Source organism: Corvus cornix, chromosome 1 (genome assembly GCF_000738735.6).
Source record: "Corvus cornix cornix isolate S_Up_H32 chromosome 1, ASM73873v5, whole genome shotgun sequence".
Taxonomy (NCBI): domain Eukaryota; kingdom Metazoa; phylum Chordata; class Aves; order Passeriformes; family Corvidae; genus Corvus; species Corvus cornix.
The window spans coordinates 4,145,021-4,166,323 of NC_046332.1; the positions used below are offsets into that span (position 1 = coordinate 4,145,021).

Below are 21,303 nucleotides of genomic sequence, written 5' to 3' on the forward strand. Positions count from 1 at the left end.
CAGCTAAAACATGCTCTTCTGTGCTTACCACCGAGCATTTATGCTCAAAAAGCACACACAGTTCACAGCATCAGGGAAAAAACTGTGCACATTAAAAGTTGCAAACAGCAGTGCTCTCTCCTTCTTGGGAAACACTGTGAATCTGAATTTTAAATGGCTTTTAATGCGCTATTAAGATTCTGCAGTACTGTTCATCTTCCTCATGGTGATTCACTGAGCCATGCAACTCCTCCTCAAGTGTTTGTCAAAGCTTTCACTGACAAAAGCAGTTTTAAAACTGATCATATTATGTAAATAATGCCAAGGCAATGCACCACAATTCACAAAGAAGTGAATGCCGTATACAATAACCAGACCCTGCCTCAAAAAGCTTAAAGTTACAATGAGCCTTTCATTGCATAAAATCACACGCATGCAATGCAAAGCTGAACAGAGGTAGCTGTAGATTAACAGGAAATGAATGTCAGATGCCCAGAGTCCATTACATTCTGCTTATTTTACATGGGTAGAGCTTTCTCACCAAGGACCGTCAGGTTTAACACAGTGTATATAATGAAGAATGAGTATTTCATTTTAGACTGGTTGCAGAAATGTCTTTGCCTTTCTGTGCTCTCCACTGAATTCAGAACTGCTCCTTAGATACACCCTCCTCTACCATATATATACCTCACTACCTGATTAGCTTTTAGAAAGTGCTTCATCACAGAGTTTCACGGTGGGATTTATGCTCCCTGCCTTTTCCTTTAGTGGCTCATAATGCCACTACAAGGGAATCTCATCCTTCAGTCGGAACCTTCCTGATACAGGAAATACGAAATCACAACTGCAATTTACTTCAAACCTTTAATAATAATGAAAGCAGCAATAAGAATTAGAAAGCCAAACAGTAGAAAAAAATATTTGTAGTATTGTTGAGCTTTGAAGATCAATGCAAAGTGCATTGTAACTGAGAGCTCCTGACGATATTTTTAACAAAAAGAACTGTCCACTATCACACAGTTGTTTCCTCTGCTCTCCTTCCTCTTCCCGGGGCAGAAGTTGAGGCTGTAGTTTAAAAGCTGCATTCAACCTACATGAAACTAGATTGGAGTTTTTCAGAATGAAGGGATGGAGCTCCATGAAGAAAATTTGCTTCTTCCAGGCAAGGAGCAGCGCAGACCATCTTTTGGGAAGTGGGAGCAGAACCGCGCACTCCACCCCTCAGTCATTGTTTATCTTTGTTCAAAAGTGCTGGACAAACCCAAAAAGGCACTTAAAATGTGGAATTACAGAAATACCAGACTGTAGCGAAGTAGAGCATAGGGGGAATGGGTTATTCCCGCTGGCCTGGACTTCCAGGCCATGCAGGATGAGTACAGAACAGCGTTTACATCCTGGGAATCCCTCAGCAGAGTGGGAGGGCGAGGGAAACTCCTGCTGCTGTTCCAGCTAAAACGTGGAGGAGTCCTTTGGTCAGCATTTGGTAAATGCAGCAGCATGGGGAGCCACAGGGCTCACTGCTACAGAACCGAGGGCAGTTTTGGCAGCTGAATTAGTATGAAGTATGTGGTAGAAAAGAGACTGGGTTTTAGTTCGCACGTGCTCCTCTTCAGAGCTCGTTTTAAGTGGTTTAAGCGAATTTTACGTTTGTGCAGCAGACCTAGAACCAGTTTGACGCGACTGTGCTACGCAGCAAAAAAACAATTTCCAAAGCGTATTTGCAGCCTTTGTGCCTGGCCTGACCAGGCTGCTTTCTTCCCAAGGCCCTGCTGCTGCCATTGCCCCAGTGACGCGTGGATTTGGGATTTTCCCTACTCCGCCAAGGCGCCCGCTTCGGAACGGGCGGTGCTGTGAACACCTCGCGTGGCCCTTCTTATTTAGAGGTTTTCTTCTGTGTTAACCGCAATCCTCAAGAGAATTTATCTCAGCACTCTTGTTGCTGTTATGCAAGGAAGAGGGGCAGTGGTTGGGGGAAAAAAAACCACTTCCATAAGCGCTGGACACGGAAAACGAAGAGGACATCGGTCAACCTCCCCCCACCTCAGCCCCGCCGCGGACGGGGGCGGGCCCCGCCCCAGCGCCTGCCCCGCGATTGGCCGGAAGGGGCGGGGCGGCGGAACGGGATTGGTGGGACCGGGAGGGGGCGGGGCTTTGGTTACCGCGGCAACGGCGGCGGCGGCGCGCAGGCCCGGCCGGCGCCTCCCGGGCCCAGGTCGGTGCTGAGGCCGCGGGGACGCGGGAGCCGGGAACGGGGGACCGGGAACCGGGAACCCTGTGCCGGCCGTCCCCGGGGGACCCTGTGCCGGCCTGGGAGAAAGGACCCGCGGCCGCTGCCGGGGCGGCTCGAGGCCTTGTGCTGCTGAGGGGAGGGAGGGAAGGCCGGTCCTGGGAGCTGCGAACCCGAGCACCCAGGTGTTGTCCCGAATTAGGTCCGCGCATAGAGCCGAGGTATTTGATTTATTTATGGTTCTGCGCAGGAAGGGGTTCTGGGCGGCAAATCCACCGAGACAGCACAGCGACTACCAAAGCTTTTCATTGTTTATACGTTTTAGCAACCAGAGGTATTAATGTTCACTGACTGCAAGTCACCTAGTTCTCTTATTATTAGTATCCTGTTTTCTGTTGGTTAATGATTCTCTCGTTCCCCATGCTAATTAGTCCGTATGCTCGGTCTTTCCCTTCTTTTGGATCGGAGTGAAATATACTCAGCCTTAAACCTAAACAGGGCAATTCTACCGAAAAAATTAGTTTGTCTTCCTGACACCTGGACATCACTTAGAGCTTGTTTGTTGGCTGCTCTCTATTTCATGGATTAAATCTCCTTTGTTGTTGATTAGGCTTGAAAATAGACAAAGATCAGACATGAAAGAACATCCTTTCTTAAGAAAAAGGCTTATAAGCTCCTGGACCAGACTGTGGCTTAAATAATTTTAGGAGATGTCTGATGTACGCTGTATAGCATTTTAGGCAAAATAATCAGCTGGCAAAAAGGGGGGGAGGGGGGAAAGGCAGCTGTGACAGATGTAACTGCTGTAAGCCTTCACAGATGAGGAAAAAAAAAACATGAAAAAAGGCTGTTGTGTATTTAGGGGTTTGGATTTAAAAATGAAGCCCTAGAAGTATTTTTAAGGGCTTGTACTTCCTCCTGTTTCATTTTAGGAGTGCCTACAATGTATTTTTTTGACTCCATCATCTAGAATATGTGGATGAAGCTCCTGATTGGATAAGGAAGTAATGTGTCTTGGAGCAGGATTTTGTCAGGTTAATTTGATAATAAACAGCTTTAATCTGCTTTCAGAGTTGTATATATGGATTCGAAAATGAGTGGGGCATAAAACAAAGGGAGTTAGAATGAGAGACTTGCTATAACTAATGTTGGGTTTGTTTAACCTGGTAATAACTCTGTGTAGCTGTAGTGCACAAAGCACTCTGTAGATCACTACCAGTCCTGAATCAAAATGCACTTGATAAAGCTCTAAAAAAGATCTGTATTTAAAAAGGAAAAATCATCCCTTAGCCAGAATGATTACTTATGTGACTTTATTAAATGCAAAGCTTAAAAATCATTAAAAAGCAGTTAATCATCATCTTGTAATCAGTTAGTCAAAAAGTGTGATCAAAAATTTGTTATTGATGGCATTTTTTTACCTTTTCCCCATCCTGCTATGATTTCCTGGGTAATTAAGCTTGCAACCTGAGTTGTCTAGTGCTGTGTGTTTTTATTTTAATAAGGAAAAAAACCAGCATTCACCACTCCAGAAAACCCCTCTGACATGAATTAGATGCTTTATCACTGAAGACATCTCAAATATTTCAGTTGTCTGATTGCTGAAATTATTTCTAGTGGAATTCATTCAGGACAGACAAGGGTTATTCTCTTTGCAGAGTGTGTTTAGCCAGGTATTGCAGGGGAGCACGTGATGTAAGCTCCTTTGAACGTGCCCCTGCCAGGTAACTTCAGCCAGAGTCTGGGCAGCAGTAGAGGCTTGGCACCTCCCTGACATGTGGGTGAATGTTTTGGTGTCTGATTTTTATCAGTTTCTATTTGTAGTGAGTGAAGAGTTCCTAATTTATACGTGTCAATATTGGCAAAACCTGTTAGGATTAGTTTGAATTGAATCAACAGAGGGTGCTTTATTTAATTCTGGGTTCAGTAAATTACGTAGCACGTGCTGAAGAGGGGAAATAGTGTTTGGTTGTGTGAATGATGGACTGCTAACAATTTGAGGTGAATATAATGGCCCTCCTTTATTTTTTGCTCAGTTTGGTGGGAGCCCTGGTGGCACTGCAGTTGTGCCCCCCTTTGGGCGGCTCAGAACGATGGCAATGTTTCTGCCCAGTGAATCAAGGGCATTGTGTGATATAGACAGAGCTATAAACAGCCAGTCTACTTTTGTATCGAGGCCTCCTGGCTGTAATCAGCTTAGCCTCCATGTGCTTATGTGCAGAGCCAGCCTCTGGGACAGTGTTTGTGGCAGGTCCTGCTCACACCATCCCTTCCCAGGTGTGAGGCTGCTCAGCCCCATGCCCACCCTCGGTGCCAGCGCTGCCCTGCATGTAGCACTTTTCCAACAGCCATTCCCTGCTCTGATTCCCTGAACAGCAGGTGATCCCTGTGTTTTTGATCCGCAGCCATGGGATTGTTTGACAAGCTGGCAGGATGGCTTGGGCTGAAGAAAAAGGAGGTTCATGTCTTGTGCCTTGGCTTGGACAACAGCGGCAAAACAACGATCATCAATAAACTCAAACCTTCAAATGTAAGTAGCCTGCTTGGCTCACTGCTGGGTGTTTGTTAAGTCTGGGTTTGCATGCTGTTATACTGGATGTGCCTGTGGAAAAAAAAATGTGAAGAGCTTGTGGGGAACAAAATAGATTTTAAAATTTTCCAACTAACTAAAACTAAGGGTAAGCATTCACACGCATGTTATTTTCAAAAAAAACCCGCTGTTAATGTGGCACACTTTTGATAAGATCACACAATAAGGAAGGGTTTATGATGGCTGAGATCAGGATCTGAAACAGTCACTTTAATCACTTAAATAGTTGCCACAGGATTGCACTTACAAGTGGTGTTGAACATTAAGGATTAATACAATTGTACAACAATTTACCATGTTTATTTTAATCTCTTCCTGAAAAATAATAAGTGCATAAGAAGTAGTAAAATAAGAAATAATGTGAAAACGCACCTTTAAGGGTGACATCACTATTTTTAAAGCAGAATAATTTTCAAAATAAGTACCATTAACACTTGCAGTTCATCCATCCAGTGAAAAGTGTTTGAGGCCACGAGGAGTGTATAATAATCTGAGCAAAAATGAAAGTAGGATTACTTTGTTTCTAGGTATGTTTATGGACTAGAAATAGATGAATTTTGGTAGGCATGTTCAATGGTTATATGCATGTGGGAAACTGATTTCTGCTGTTTATATCATGGCACAGATTTTTTTTATTAATATTAATTTTCATTTAATTTTACCTGATGAGTCCACTGGACATTGTTTAAAAAGTGTGACATGGTGAAGAGTCTGTCACTCTTCCACTCCTGGCAATTGCTCGTCCACTGAAAGTTGAGTAGAGTTATAAACAAAGACTATAAACTGCTTGCTATCTGCTGCCAGCTGTTTGGGGGAAAGGCTACAATTTGTACCTGGCAAATTGTATCTTTATGTAATTTTTGAGACCTTTTTTTAGAGGGTTTTTATATCATGCCTTAAGCAGTAAAGGATTCCTAACTAGAGCTGAACACAGACTTGAAGATTTATCACAATAATGGGCACTAGAGAAGATCTCAGGGGACTTACATGAGTAGAATAAATAGAATTTGTTTGTAATGAGAATTTATAGGAAGGTAACTTTGTGTCCAACTTGTGTTAAGTCCTACCATTACGAGACATGCCAAATATTCTAGCATGCAACAAGTGTCACTAGATCAAAGTAAATAAAATAGTTTATTTTTGGTAAATTCAATGGACAGGTGATTTTGAGCTCTGGGTCAACCCAGTCTTCTTAAGAACTGCTGCTTTGCCCCAGGAGCAATATATAAGGGCCTGGCAAATACAGATGTTTTCCCATCTGTCTGCAGTTGTTTCTTCTGGACCTGCCTATGGATGGTGTTTGGAATAAGGGGCTCTAGGAGTCTGTGCAAGGATTGCATGTCACTTTCTCAGGCAGCTCTGTAATCTATGGGATGTGACCTTTCTTCCTGCTCTAATATCGATGCTTCTTAGAGGAGCTATTCTTTTCTACCGACTTAGCTGATAGGTTCCTTGGCCGGCTCAGTAGTAAATCAGTTATCAGACAGATCTCTTGATAATGCTTTGTGTTTTGGCAATTCCAATAGTGTTCACTCTATTCCCCAGAAAATACAAATCCTTGATTCTGAGTTACTTTCCTTTTCTGGGAGCTTTAATATTGCACACTTTGGGGAAAAATAGATCTGTAATGTATTCATGTTTCAAATACATTTCAGTATTTGCCTTTTCTAATTTGATTTTAAAATTTGTACTTTCTTTCCTTCAAAGGCTCAAACTCAGGACATTGTTCCAACAATAGGATTCAGTATAGAGAAATTCAAGACTTCAAGGTAGTACTTTCTTTCTTCATTAGCAGTAGTGATTATTGTACAATAGTTGGTCTTAATTATCCCTTTCAGTGGGTTTGTAACTGAGTATCATGTGTGGTGGTGTACTGACATAACATTGCAGCTTGTTGAAATGTAGTACCCACGACACCTAATCCTGATCCAGTACTGAGTGTATTAGAATATAATGTGTGTTTTGTGCTGCTATAAAACTATTACCAAAAAAAAAATTAAAAGTTTTGTAGTTTTTTGCAGTAGTGTGTATAAACATCTGATCCCTGTCTGTTGAGAATTTCGGAATAGGGCACTGTTACAGACTGGAGAAGAGACAGCTGCCGAGGTGGCAGCCTGTATTCCTCTCTCAGTGTGGTAACCTGAATTAAGCACTCTCACTGGAGGTACTCTGAACAGATTGCAGTGTAATCTCATTAAATGCAAAAGGATGGCTGCTGCATTAGCAATGTAAAGGTGGCAGGAGCAAAGGCCAGGAAACGAAGTAATGAGTCATTAGTTGAATTAAGACTAAGATTTGGATTAAGAATGTCGTGACACGAAGATATTTCAAGGAGGCGGCATCATTTTCTTATTCTGTAGCCTTCACTGGATGTTTTCAATGTCTTCAAGCCAAGCAGTGTGGCCTCACTGGGTGGGAGGTCTTCAAGAAAATAGTTTATTCCTTGACCTGATGTGTGAGATTGAGAGGTTTCATATTTCTGTATGAGCCTCCACAACTGAGCTCTGTCTCAATAAAGCACATCAGACAGGTTTGGGACTTCCTGTGTGAGAATGTAAATTAATTTATATTGTTTTTTTTTATTCTGATCCTGTAGTAGGAGAGATGATGACCTGTAAATACACCATGTAGGGTGATTTTCCCACCCACCCAAAACCTCAAACCCCCACAAACTGGGGGACATAGAGTGGAAAGGATGTCTGGAGAGCTTCCTTTTCTTAACCTCCTCATTTTGGTGTGGCCTCCTCTATGGGAGCTACTTGGGGCTACCCAAAACAGGAAAGCCTAATACTGAAGCTGCCTTTGTAGACATTTCAGGAGTGGATGGGAATTTTTTGTAGTGTTATTTAAGTTGCCTTGCTGTTTGCAGTGTTTGGCTGAAATCTCACAGTTGCAAAGACTGCTCTTTGTCGCTTGGTCATCTGAACTCACCTGTTTTTACCAGAATGTAATTCCTTTTATTTCTAAAAGTGGAATTTTGATTATTTTTTTTAAAGCCTTTTATTTTGCATACATTTATGCCAGTCTAGGGACAGAATTTAAGACAGGCTGTGGATTTTAAGTCATAGTTCCTCTGAATTTCATTTACTCATAAACAATATTTGATACCAGCACGATAGAGAGAGAGACTGAATGGGAGCTTATTTTGTGTTTGATGTCACTTTAAATAATTGGTTTGGTTCTTTTATTCAGATAATAAACATGTTGTCCATTGTGAAATATTTCTATAATAAGACTGCAAAACTGAATAGGATCATTTGAAGGCAGATAGTGCAACCAGAGTTCCTTAGGGAATTTTTCTCAGTTGATTTGGATTCAAGTTGATCTGGCCTTTTTTTTTGGGTTGGGTTTGGGTTTTGTTCTTTGTTTCTGTGCCTCATGCACTTCTTTTCTTTGCAGTTTGTCTTTCACAGTGTTTGATATGTCAGGTCAAGGGAAATACAGAGACCTCTGGGAACACTACTACAAGTAAGCCTATCATTTATTTTAAAGCATTGCTCTTCATATTAGCTGTTTTGTAGGTTATTTAAACAGAAGTATGATAATATCTAGTGATTAGAAATGATTCAGAGAAGGCTTAGGCCTGGTGTTTGAGAGGAAGTCATTCTGGATAAACGCAACTTTCTGTTCTAAAAAATGAAAATTTTTATCTGCTTTCTGTGCTTTCAGGGACAACTTGGGGGAACATACTAGAGATGGGATTTAAATGTTGAAACCTGAAAACCAATCCTGTAAGAAAGCTCAAGATGAGTTAGGCTTCCAATTTTTCAGTTCTTCTGTACGTCAGCAACTTAAAACCTCAAAGATATTGGCTGATGGCTGAGATTTTTAGAGGTGAGGGAAATGAACCTCAGAGAATAAGGCATGTGTAACTAAGAACCTGAGTGAACATTCTTACATGTTATTTATTGAACAGGGTATTCTCTGTACTTTTTAAGATTCTGGTGTTGCCTTTTGGTAATAGATGGACACCATTCTCTGGTTTTGTAGCTTTTAGTGAAACTTAATCTTTATTTACATCGTCTCATTGCTATTCTGTAGTGCCTGATCCTGATCTAGATAGCATGAACAGTACTAAACCATGCAGAAGTAGCTTGGAGAAATAGAAGGGAGAAATTCTGAAGTTTATAATATTGATTAAATATTAATATCAGTTGTGATAGAGCTTAAATTGTTTTTTAATCGAGGATTAATGCTTCCTCTCCTTCTTGCACAAATTGTGTTAGCATTGAAAACGTGTGGCCAGGAGATCTGCATTGTTCAAGAGTGTTAGATTTGCATTTCAGTCACTGATGCCCTCAGGCTGCTCTCAAAATGTTAGCACAGTGCTTCATAAGCAAATAATTTTTGTGATTGCTGTATTTAATGCAGTAACTTACCCCTTGTGGGTCATAAATGGTTTTTTCATCTTAACAGTAACTCCCTAACAGTAAGGGAGTTTTTTAGGTTATGCTGACAGTGAAATATGCACTTGTATCCACCTCTGTTCCTGATCCAGTGCAGTAGGCACATACTTAACTACTAAGAATAATATAAAAACATTAATTTGCAGTAATTTAATAAAAATATTAATAAAATAATTACGTGCTGTTCAGTTTATAAAGTTAAGCAAGATTTGATTTTTCAAGAACTGCAAAATGGAAGTCAAATCTGGTCAAGTGTCAAAGCAGTGGCCTTGGAGTCCTTCAGGTTTGGACTTTTCTTCTGTTTGGCTTGAAAGTATCTTCTAGGACATCCCTAAATCCATTTATCTTAAATAATCCTAAAGTCATGTTGTGTCCCTACTCCTGTTACTTCTTTGCAAAGTTGTTTTTTGGATGGCAAATACATGCCAGTACTCTTGATTCCTCTGGTAAAATACTTTATGCTCGTGAAAATTGCTTAGGCATTTTCAGCTAACATGCAAAAGCTTTATTTACTAAAGGTTCTGTACACCAGAAAAGAATGGGCCTTCTCATACAGTCTTGGGCTGCTCAGGTTATTTCTGGTTTCCAGCAGGTGTAGAACTGTTTCTTATCAAAATACAAAGATAGATGGTGCTGGAGGGTAAAGAATGTATTTATAATGGTCTCGCAGAGAAATGTAAAATGAAGGAGAAGTGAATATTACATTAAAATATTAAGCAAATATACCTTTTGTGAGTGTTTATAACTGAACTGGTGAATTATGGATTGGTGAGACTCTATTTGATTTTCAAAACAAGTTTCAATAAATGGAACATCAAGTCATAAAATATCAGTAACATCCTGAAATAATGAGTTGAATAATTGCATTTTTTTTGTGGCTGTGTTCATACTGCCAGAAAAATGTCCTAATGATTTGAAATAGTTGAAAGTTTTTACCTGTTATTCGAAAAAAAAGAAAAATCCTGTTTATGCAGGATATATAAAAGTTAACCTTCATATGCCTAGCTGTGGACACAGTCTTTCTCTAAAAAGGTAATTGACCTTTCTCTGAATAAACTTCAGTGTAGGAAATACAGAATTTCCATAAAGACCTGTCTGTATGGGTTTTTTGTCTGCCTGACCACACTGTCAAAATAGCAGTTGATTACCTTTTGAGTTCATTTTTCAGTCTGGGTGGTAAAATCAAGCTTTTCTAAAAGGTGTGTGGAGACTGAATCTTGTATGAGCAGGTAACAACCTCATGTCTAAAAAAATGATGCATGTTACCAAAAGATTGAATTTCAGAAATAAGACTGGATTCAAATGTTAATGGTAAATGACAGTGACAAAAATTAGAGGACAAATCAGGTTTGCTTGGACTTTTTTCTCAGTGTTTCTTCTGAAGCCTTTTCTTATTCACAGAATACTCATTTCTTTGAGAACCTATAATTTGCCTCTTTGCTCTTTTTATGTTATGCAGAGAAGGCCAAGCCATTATTTTTGTCATTGATAGCAGTGACAAATTAAGAATGGTTGTGGCCAAAGAAGAACTTGACACCCTTCTGAATCATCCAGGTGAGGAGGCTTTTTTCCCCTTCTGTGTCCATATTTGTTATGTTGTCTTTAGAAAAGCCCGTCTGACACATTCTGAGTACTTTGCAGATATATTAACCATTCATGAATATCAGCACAATAAGAATCTTCAACAGCTTGTGGGGTTTTTTTTTTCCTATTCACATTTACAAATTGATCGTGCTTCAGCTGTCTACACTGAGTTGGATTGGTCTCTTGTTAATCAGTATAAATCAAAAGTTGCATTGTTTTCAGAAAGAACAGATTGAGTTGAAAGCTGGAGAGGCTTTTTGTGATGACCAACACAGACAAAAATGTGTCTCCCTGTCTGTTTTTTCCATGAAGACAGCTAATTCCTTTAATGTCACATTTAACTTTTTTGTCATCTTCTTTTTTTTTTTTTTATGCTTTAGCCAGAAGTAAGGAGGGATAATTTCACCAGTCAGTTTCAATTCCCTGTAGAAGGACACATGAGATGGAAGAGGATATGAGAGAATTCATGATCGGGGTCTTGGTTTTAGGGGTTTGCTTTGGGTTTTTTTTCATGAGGCTGCACCTTCAAAACTTAATTAAGTTTTGAAATCAATCAATTCGTTGCCTTTCCATATAGCCAGCCTTACTGGGATGTGTCTGTAAGCAATATTCAATTTTCGCTTTCAGCACTTTAGGTAGTTGCTCTGCCTAACCAGAATAAAAAACTACATCTAGGAAGTTTAAAAGTGAAATAATCCTTTAATTCCTTAATTACTTATTAAACTGATAGAGCCCTTAACTTGTGGGATTCCCATGCTGAGAATGAGAAGGGAGAAGCTGGCTTGCATTTCTAAGAAAAGTAGTGTGTGATAGGGACAAAGATGTTCCCATGACTTTGTTTTCCATGAAGACTGTATATAACACTTTAATTCATCAACAAAGATGCTGGAGCTGACTGGGCCTTCTTATTCTCATTCTCTAATTTCTTGTTTAAGGATATGGGTTACCTCAAATGCAGACACTGAAAAGGCAGTGTTGCAAAAGTCAAAAGGAGGATGAGGTGAGCCAAAGGCTGCAGGTGGATTACCCAGAAGCCAGGGCACTTCGTACCAAATCAGGAATTAACTGCAGCAGTAAAACCAATTCTGTTGGTAAAATGGAACCACACAGGGCCCAGGGTGAGAGGTAAAGGCTGCTGGAAGAAGTTACTGGTTTAATAGAGGGCAAAAGTGTGAAAATGTTTAGATGGAGGAGAAGCAGTCTTAGGTGGGGCTTTTCATTTAGGCATTAATAGGTCACTGATGCTGACCTAGCAGGTCACTGCTGTTCAGCTGTTCATGAATTTGTGTCTTCAAGTTACCAAAGACAGGGCTCTGGCCACTGAGTGCAGTCCTGAGAACCAGGAGAGAGCAGTGATGTATTTCTGCCTTGGAGCAGCCTAGCTCCAATACAGCAACAGTGTCACTGGTTTATCAGGTTTTGATATATCACATCTAAGAGAAGCAAAGAGCTTAAAAAGTTCTAGTAATGTACAATAAAAGTAGCTGTTAGGTGAATCAATATTTAAGTGGTTTGTTATATCAATATCTTTATTTGTATTTCTGTTCTGCCTTTCTAGCTGCATACCCTGCTTTCTCCTGATCTATGCTTCTGTCTCTGTCATCCTCCTGGAGTGGTTTAAACGTACATGTTTACCTAAGTTTTAAATGGAATTGAATCAATTCCTGTCTCTGAAAATCTCAGCAATCCCTCAGTAAAACAGTTGCCTGTCTTTTTGCCAGGCTTTGGCTGAGGTTGTCAGGTGGAAGGGTATGTGTCCTGTGAAGCATTAATGGGGTTAGAAGTTGTGCTAGCTGGGACTTTTTTGTGAATCAGAGCTTTAAGTTATTTTTGCTTTCATAAATGGACAATGAACTCTTCAAATAACAGCTTGTTTAATGATAACTGTATCATATTTTGGGGTTTTTTTACTCAAACTTCATTCTTCAGCACTTCGAAAGATGATAGTCCGTAGATTACCTGGATTAGATGACGACTCTTGGGTCACTTGACCTCTAGCACATGCTTCTAAACTAAACTGAAATTCTTGTCAACTTGAAATTCTTGGTATAAAATTGCACATCACACATCTAGAGTCTGGAATATTTTTTAAATGTGTTAATTCATAACTACTTGCAGCGAGCAAATGTTAGTTTTCCATTAGTAACTGAAAAGTGTGGGGGGGAAATACTGCACATTAGGAAATAATACAAATTTCTGTGACCACCACTTTATTTAGCAGATATCTTTGGGTGTACATTATGAGTCTGGGTGGTTAGGCTGTGCCCCTCTCTGATTGTTCAGAAAAACACTGGAAACTTCTTGATTAACTTGGCTGTTGCATATGTGATGCCTGCTAATTTGTAATTGGTTTTAATTTACCCATAACCTGCAACCTGTGGGTACCAGGGTTCATTTAATTATACTGTAAATTAATGTAAAAGTTTCAGTCAGGAGACTCAATAGCTGTTCAGCTGTGGAATCAAAACAGAGATGTAATTATACTGTGCTTGTATTTTGAGACCTTTGACTTGTGTTTATGGGTATCAGAGGAGAAAAGAGCTCCAGGTAGGGTAAATAGTTTGTGAAAATTGTCAGTCTTTTGATCAGCACTTACCATCTCTGAATGAATATGGGGAGGTAGTGTTATCTCCACTGATTCTATGGAAGGGTTTAGTAGGCAGGTGGAAAAGAACATAATTAGGAAAGTTCAAACCATTTCAGCACTGACAATTTGTTAGGATTTTTGGGGGTTTTTATCATCCTCCTGCCCATCAGCAGGGGTGGATGGCTTACGTTTGACATTTTAAAATAAATCCTTAGCTTGTTTCCTATGTGAAATAACCTTTTCTTTTTACGATTTTAAAAAGAGCCTCTGTAGCAATTTTCATTGGGGTGGTAGTGTGTAAGTTCTTTTCCTATCAAGCATTGATTGATAGACTAAAACCTAGATTTTCTCTAATCCTGTATATCATGCTTTGTATAAATAACATGAAAAACTCTGAGAGTTAGTCTTAGTGCTGGTAATTTTTTGGCAGTGTTACATCTGTAATTTTGAAGAGAGTAGGTTTTGTTTCCTTTCATTGACCATATAATCTTTTTGGGGTAATCTGTGAGGTTTAAGCTTGTCTATGTGTAAGTATCCCAGAAATTGCCAGAGTACTTTGTTTGGTCTGTAGTTCTCACTGCTAGCTGAAAGAGCTTCTGGAAGTCCTTCAAGGGAAGGGGGAATAAAGAAGTCCAGACATGTGCATTTTTTTCCAATTCTGTAAATTCAATGAAGTAATAGATGCTTTCCAGGATGCTAAAGGATAATTCAGACTACCCTCCTCAACTGTTGTTGTGATGTTACGAATGAACACAGAATATTTTTTCCATCCATTTTATACATCCAGTCCTCACTAAGCAGAGATGTGCAGTGTTTGTAGGCAGTGGTTTGAGCTCTTGTTCCTCAGCTTGACCAGCAATTCCAATCTACAGCTTGAAGTGTGGGTGTAAGGTAGGGGGAGAGGGGTGGAGGATTCCAAGGCCTGCAAGGAAGTTTGTGAGCTTTCTGGAAGCGTGCAGCAGAGGCCGGGTGACCCAACAGTGTGTGCATCTTGGTAGGATACAACCTTCAGCGAATTGCAGCTACAGGTGAGCAAAATACTTTCCTGTGTTGTTTGTACCTTGTTAAATGCAGAGATTGGTAAGTGTTGCCTCTTGTCCTGAGGGCTCTGTCTCTGCTCATGCCTAGATATTAAGCACCGTCGACTGCCTATTCTCTTCTTTGCTAACAAGATGGACCTCAGGGATGCAGTGTCATCTGTGAAAGTGTCTCAGTTACTGTCCTTAGAAAACATCAAAGACAAGCCCTGGCATATCTGGTAAAGTTCTCTTTTTCTATCCCTTTATTGGCATTACTTTGTGCATTCCTGTTTTAGCCCTGCCATGCCACTCGCTACTGTATAAAATAAATCAAGTAGCTGAAAGACAGATTCCACATGTGAAAGCAGTGGTAATATTAAAACACTTATGGTGAAACTCGTTTTAAATGTACAATGCATTCGTTTAGACTGTGTCTTAAAAGTTTTCACAGCAGAACTGTTAGCCAAGAAATGGAATGGAGCGTTTCCAGTGAAATCAGAAAGCAGGGTTCACATCAGAAGAACAGGTGCCATTATATTTTGCTGGAAAATTGAGTAGAATTGTTAGCAGAGTGCTCCTGCTCTATAGATTACCTTGCAGGTTTGAGAATATCAACAATAAAACCTTTGGAGATTTTTTCCACTCTGCAGATGCTTCAGTAAACTGCTGTTGAAAGGCCATTTAGTAAACTGTTCTCTCCTGCATTCAGACGGACACCGTATTCTTTGTACCCAGTCACATTGGAGGGGATTTTTAGTTGTAGGAGCTAGAGTCTTTTCTTCCTGAAGGATGTAAGCTTTAGAAGGACTTAGTGCTAGTGTTCACAAGGAAAAAAACTCTCCTTTTATCAGAAGCGTTTTATAGAAGTTATTTTTTTGTCCTGTTAAAGTCCTCAGCTGTTAAAAATAAAAGTGATATCAGCTAAATGACGCTGAAAACTACCATTTTCATTTTAGGCCCTTTAGTATTAAACTTGATTACCTGGACGTTGTTTTGGGATTGCTGCTTTTTGTCCAGAAATCACACTAATGAATTCCCAAGCTTCTTGGTAGATCATTTTACAGGGAACTGCAGTTACAGTCCAGTTTGACAGCTGTGCTGGTTTTCGTAAACTGAAGAATGAAGGGCATGTAAACAGTTATCCCCCAGTGATTCAAAAGGCAGATTTACACTGCTCTCAGTGTAGCAGAATAGTTTTATATATTGACAGACACTGCTGGGCTTGCTGCTCCAATGAAGTGTGTACACACACACGCGTAATTCCTTCCTCCAGCATTCTCACCATGTGTAGGAACTGCGTGGGAGGACAGTTGGGCTTGATCGTCTTAAAGGTCTTTTCCAGCCTCAATGATTCCATGATTCATGGCTGCTCTTGGAGGGAGTAAACATCTTTTACAGCATTGTCCGAGGAAGGAGGTGCTGCAGAACAAGGTGTCTGCCTTGTGTTCTAGGAATGGTTCCTTCTTCCTTGAAACTGGAATTAAAACAGATCACATCAAGAAATGGCATTTCCCTGTGGGGAAGGTACTCTGTATCATTTGAGGAACAGTCTTCTCCATGGGAAGAAAACTTAAGGAAACTGTACCTGATGCTACTTTGCAATTATGTAAATTAAAAGTATAGTGATGACTCAACTAAAACAGGTATTTTTACAATGTTTTTGTAATTTGATTTGTTTCTTTCAGTGCCAGTGATGCTCTTAAAGGAGATGGATTACAAGAAGGTGTGGATTGGCTCCAAGGTATATCACATGTAATTCTCTTGCTCTATTTTCACTCTGTTAAGCTTTTTCATTTTGTAAGGTTTTTTTCTTTATTATTTCCTTTGTTTTCTTTCTGTCCATTTCTGCTGTCAGATCAAATTACACAGTGAGTACTAAAGCTCTGTCTCATATTTGCCTTTCATTTACCTCCTTAATATACACAAAACATTGTGTGGGCTTCCCTGACCAAAGTGTGTATTATGAAATACTAATACACACTCCTGCAAACAGTGTAGCACTTTCATTTAAACAATACCAGCTCCCACACTTCAATTTCTTGTTGTGGTAGTTCATTTTCTTCTTCAGTTCATTCTTAATGTCCTGTCCCAGTTTCACATAACCTAATGTTAATGTATCAAGAAATGGTGAAAGAAAATAAGCCAGATATGCAGACAAATGAAGTGGTTTTAATTATACACCTTCAGCTCTTTAATCTAGAGCCAAAAGAAGAACTTCTTACACTATAACGATTATAGGACATGCAGACGCTCATAACTGCATGGAAAATATCAGATCCATCTTGGACAATGTCTGACATCCAGCATCTTTCATTTCAAACTTGGTACAGATGTTGTGTAATTACAAACTTGGTACAGATGTTGTGTCTCCTTCTGTTGTGTGTTCGTAAGGCTCTGGTCTCTCTTTTCCTCTTGCTCAATGTGTAGATTAGTGAAGCGTGGCATAGTTTTGGTAGACTCATCCCAATTTTAGCTCCCTGACTGGCGTTGCCTGTGCTGTGAGTGTTTTGGGTGGTGCGGGCTCAGCTGAACCGCATCACCCGCCTGTGCTGTGCCCCGCTGGCCGCCGGGTGTCAGCGCTGGGCCGGGAACTGAGCCTCCCTCCAAAAGGATAACAGCCGGCCCTGGCCCCGGCTTAACTCATCCCCACTGATCTAGGGACACCAGACTGTCCTTTCTACTTAGACTCGTCCTGCCGACTAGAAAAAGATGGTTTGTTTTACGGAGTTATTGTAGAGTACAAAAATACTCGGTCTTGTTTTCAGAGGGAGAGCTGCTTGCCAAAAATAGTCTTTACAAAGAGATTTACTGCCCTACAGAGGGGCAGTGATGTATCCTCCACCAGCTAAAATAGTTCTGAGGTGGGGAACCAAGCATTGAGTTTCCGCCTCTGCTGTATCCTATCATCATAGAGGCAGATTCCAAATCATAATTTTTCCTAATTTCAGGCATAGTTCTGGCTTAGTAATGTTTTCTTGCACTGTTCAGGGCCTCTGCTTCTCTTGGAGGAACCTTTTAAGTTTCAATCCAAATTTTGGTTTTGAACATAGCTTCATGCTACTTGAAAGGATCTCAAATGCGTGTGTAAATATTTTCTGACAAAATATTTAAGTTATATCTGTAGACTTTTTTTAAGCACAGCAAAAGTAGATGCTTCTGCTGTCACTCACATAGCTCTTCATAGCTATTCACCTCTTATGGATTCTTAATTTTCTGAGCTTAAATTCCTCATGGATGGGCTCTAGTTGAAAATTTCCTTTAACTCCCTGGTTCAGTGAACCCAAAAGCTTAAGAGGGGTTGAGTTTAAACTGTACTGTTCCCTAACCACGTGTAGTTTGGCAATTAACTGTTTAATGGCTGAATACTTGGATATTTCTAGAACAAATTTTTACTCTTGATTCTCCTCATTTCTAGAGCACTAGATGGAAATATTTGGAACAACTCTGTAGTTATGGTAGTCCCTAAGTCACAGCCTGGGGACGCCATAAAATTCAGGGGAGGAAATGACAACTGATGAATGAGTGCACAGTCCTCCTTGTCAGCAGCCAAGCTTTCCTTAGTTACCTTTTGCACACCCATTTTACAGCTGGGGTGGCAGGGGCAGAAAGTTTTGTCTTTTTTTTTCCCTAATGAAGGCTGAGTTTGCTATTTCCCTATTTTGGAATGGGGCCACCATTGCAACAGCACATCCTCAGTGGGGTAAAACTAACCTGTCTCACAGCATTCCCTCTTAGTGGAGGAAATAGTGCTGATTCCCACATTTCGTAATGGGATGCTGGATGCTTTTGGTAACCAAGAAAACATTTGAAGTGAGTTGAGAAGTGGCAATCAGGCAGCAATATGGAGAAGTGTGGCTACTGAGAGGAAAGTTTTGATGTGAGTTATTCAAAACCAAACTTTAAATCTTTTGCAGTTGGGCAGTTAGGTCATGTTCAGTTATGGGGAAGCCAAAATGTGTACAAGGAATTGACATGCATACTTCACCAAATAAACTCCCAGGTCTTATTCTCATCAAAGTGATCTTATAAGCCTGAAGAATATAAAAAATTAATTAGGTGGAAGAGTATTCCTGTTTAATTGGCAAGGTTTGGGGAAAACAACTTTGCTGTACGGGAATTTAAGAAGTGGAGAAGAGAGCAAGTTGAAAACAACTCTGCGTTGTCCCCCATTCTTGTAGCTACACCAAAATATCTATTTTATGTTTTCAAAAAGCAAAATACAGCAAGAATTCATCTTGTGCTAAGACCAGATGTTTCTTTTTATTAACAGATCAGATGCAAGCAATGAAGACATGAGAGATAAATAAAGGATCTATGGCGTTCTTTTACACCCTTTGTCAGTAGGTGAACAAGCACCTTGGAAAGGAAGAATGATTTGAAGAAGATGAACAGTTCAGCTAAAATATCCTATATTGACTTGTTTCAGTTTAGTATCTCTTCCAGGAAAACTGAATGTAGACAACCTAGCACCTCAGGTATGAACATTGATGAATTAAATTGAATCTTGTGACTGGAGAGGGTATTTTCAAAAAAATTGTGTTAAAAATAAACATCTGCATTCATTTGAGTTTTAGGTGATAACTAGCCATCAGGAAATACCCCTCTGTTTTTTGGGGGGACACCTTTTGAGCAAATGGGAATATTTATTTTCCAGAGAAAGAATAATAAGCACTTCCTGAAATACAGCTACATGGGATACCTACTGATTTTAGATGCCCAGTTTAGGCATTTCTGCCATTTTTTTATATTAAAGTTTGACATTGGTTTTCATTATCCATCTATAATAGACTTCTCTAAGAATATTTTGATTAAAGATGCAAGGATTTAAATGTTCAGTGTATTTGCTATAGATGATTGCAGATGTTTTTAAGGAATTGCTTTTAATGAAATGTTACACATTGTTTTTGTGATTGTGCCATGGTTATATTTGCATTCCCATCAATAAAACTTCTAATATATGACATGCCCTGATTGGGTTTTTTTAACTTTAATATGCTCATTGATGGTCTTTGCATCCTAGAGATTTTTGGCTTTCTGTTCGTTTCACTTGGAATCTGTTTATCCATTTTCCAGAGGATATAGCACTGTGTACTGTAATAAAACAGTATCTCTGTTGCCAAGGTTTTTTTATTAGTTGCATGTATTTTTTACACTACCTAATCAACTAGACTGCTCTTGCAGATATTCAAGGAGCATATGAATCACAGAACAGGTCAAGCTGGAAGGGACCACAGTGGGGTCATCTGGTCCAACCTCCCTGCTCAAGTAGGGTCATCCCAGAGCACATGGCACAGGATTGCATCCAGCTGGTTCTAGAATATCCCCCAGGAGGGGGACTCCACAGCCTCTCTGGACAATCTGTTCCAGTGTGTGGTCACTGCACAGTAAAGTTCCTCCTCATGTCCAGGTGGAACTTCGTGTGCATCAGTTTCTTGAAAGTTGTATTTTGAAAACACAGTTAAGGGACAGCTCACTGGTTTACTAGATCATTATTATGAAATGTGTTATATACTTCTGTTGTGTATAAAGACAGTTTTACTTTCAAGAATAAATTTAATAAGCCTTCTGGCTTCAAAGATGTACCGTAGCTAACAAATTAAAAACTTCATTTTTGTTCTGCCACCTCTTCCCTTTCAATCCCTCCTCCCTCATTCAGGAAGCAAGCAGACTGACCCTGGCAGTGCTGAATCCTCCATTTAACTCAGTGATTACCTGATCCCCGTGGGACATGTAATATGCAGCTCTTGAAAAATCTTCCCCCCACATCCATTAGCATATAAAACACACAAATGTTCTGTCAGCATGCCTTCTAGGCCTCACCTAATAGAGGAATATTTGGAGCAAAGGGAGCTGTCTGAAATGGGAGAGCAGTGTCGTGTAGTCTTAGTTAAATAGTTAAAATTAACTTCCCTGCTTTGCCAGAAGAAAATCTCACTGTAAGAAATCTTTCTTACAGGCTGCTATGGTTCTTAGAGTTGAATTTGTCATGGAAGTATTTTCATGTCTCTTTCTGTGACACCTTTGGCCTTTTGTCAACTCTGAATCTAAGTATCTATACAAAAATCAAATACAAAGGAGGAACAGTAATATATATTTCTGAGAAGTTTTCCTCTGAATTGTGGGCAGATCATTTTGTGGTTTACTTTGCATTGGATAATACAGTAATTAAAATAATGACAGAATGGGTTGGAAGGGCCCTTAAAGATCATTGAGTTCCAACTCCCCTTTCTTGGACAAGGGACCCTTTCCACCAGACCAGGCTGCTCGGAGCTCCATCCAGCCTGGCCTTGAACACTTCCAGGGGTGGGAAGATCACAAATTCTCTGGGCAATCTCTGCCAGTGCTTCACCACCCTCTCAGTAAGGAATTTCTTTCTAATAGCTAATCTAAAAGTATTCTCTTGAAAATAATACTTGTAAAAACTGTTTTGCTATGTATAAGTATTTTGGAATTATTGTGGTTCGCTTGTATGTCTTGTCTAAATGAAACATTTAATTTTAAGTTAACAGTTTCTTTTCTACCAAAGAAAATTTAAGTTCTTACATAAAATCTGTCTGCATTTCTGACTTCCTTGAATAGTATGGATCTTGATGGTTTTCTGATTATTTTTCTTTATTTTGAACTACATAAAGTGCTATGTTTATCTTGTGGGTTGCCTTTACTGTCATGGGAAGCTGTTTGAACCTACTGCTTTGTTCTTCCATCCACAGATCTGAGGGAAGTACTCTAATATCTTTTATTTTTTGCTCGCTAATGTGGTTAGTAAGTGCTTTTTGAAAACAGCAGTTAATTTTTTATTTTGATTATTGTTCCCTGTCTTGTTTTTTTGGTGTTTGACTTTGTTCTGCAACATCTCTTTCTGTTCCTCCCCTATGGGGCCACTTGTCTGAATGAAGACCTGTTGGAAGGAG

At 39.8% G+C, this 21,303-nt stretch overlaps 1 protein-coding gene across 3 annotated transcripts; it reads left to right on the plus strand.

Moving 5' to 3' along the window:
- The first annotated feature begins 2,126 nt into the window (after positions 1-2,126).
- On the plus strand, positions 2,127-19,516 carry ARL6 (ADP ribosylation factor like GTPase 6). 3 transcript variants are annotated; one of them, XM_039557766.1, is made up of 9 exons: positions 2,127-2,191; positions 4,612-4,736; positions 6,504-6,565; positions 8,196-8,264; positions 10,662-10,756; positions 14,502-14,631; positions 16,078-16,133; positions 16,248-16,260; positions 18,663-19,516. In XM_039557766.1, exons 2-9 carry the CDS (start codon positions 4,614-4,616, stop codon positions 18,697-18,699), a joined length of 585 nt encoding a protein of 194 aa, XP_039413700.1. In that variant the 5' UTR covers positions 2,127-2,191; positions 4,612-4,613; the 3' UTR covers positions 18,700-19,516. The 3 variants fall into 3 exon arrangements, with proteins under 3 accessions (XP_039413700.1, XP_010397753.1, XP_019141515.1); XM_010399451.4 differs by lacking the exon at positions 2,127-2,191 and adding an exon at positions 2,204-2,427; XM_019285970.3 differs by lacking the exons at positions 2,127-2,191; positions 16,248-16,260 and having other exon boundaries at positions 4,434-4,736.
- The last annotated feature ends 1,787 nt before the right edge of the window (positions 19,517-21,303 follow it).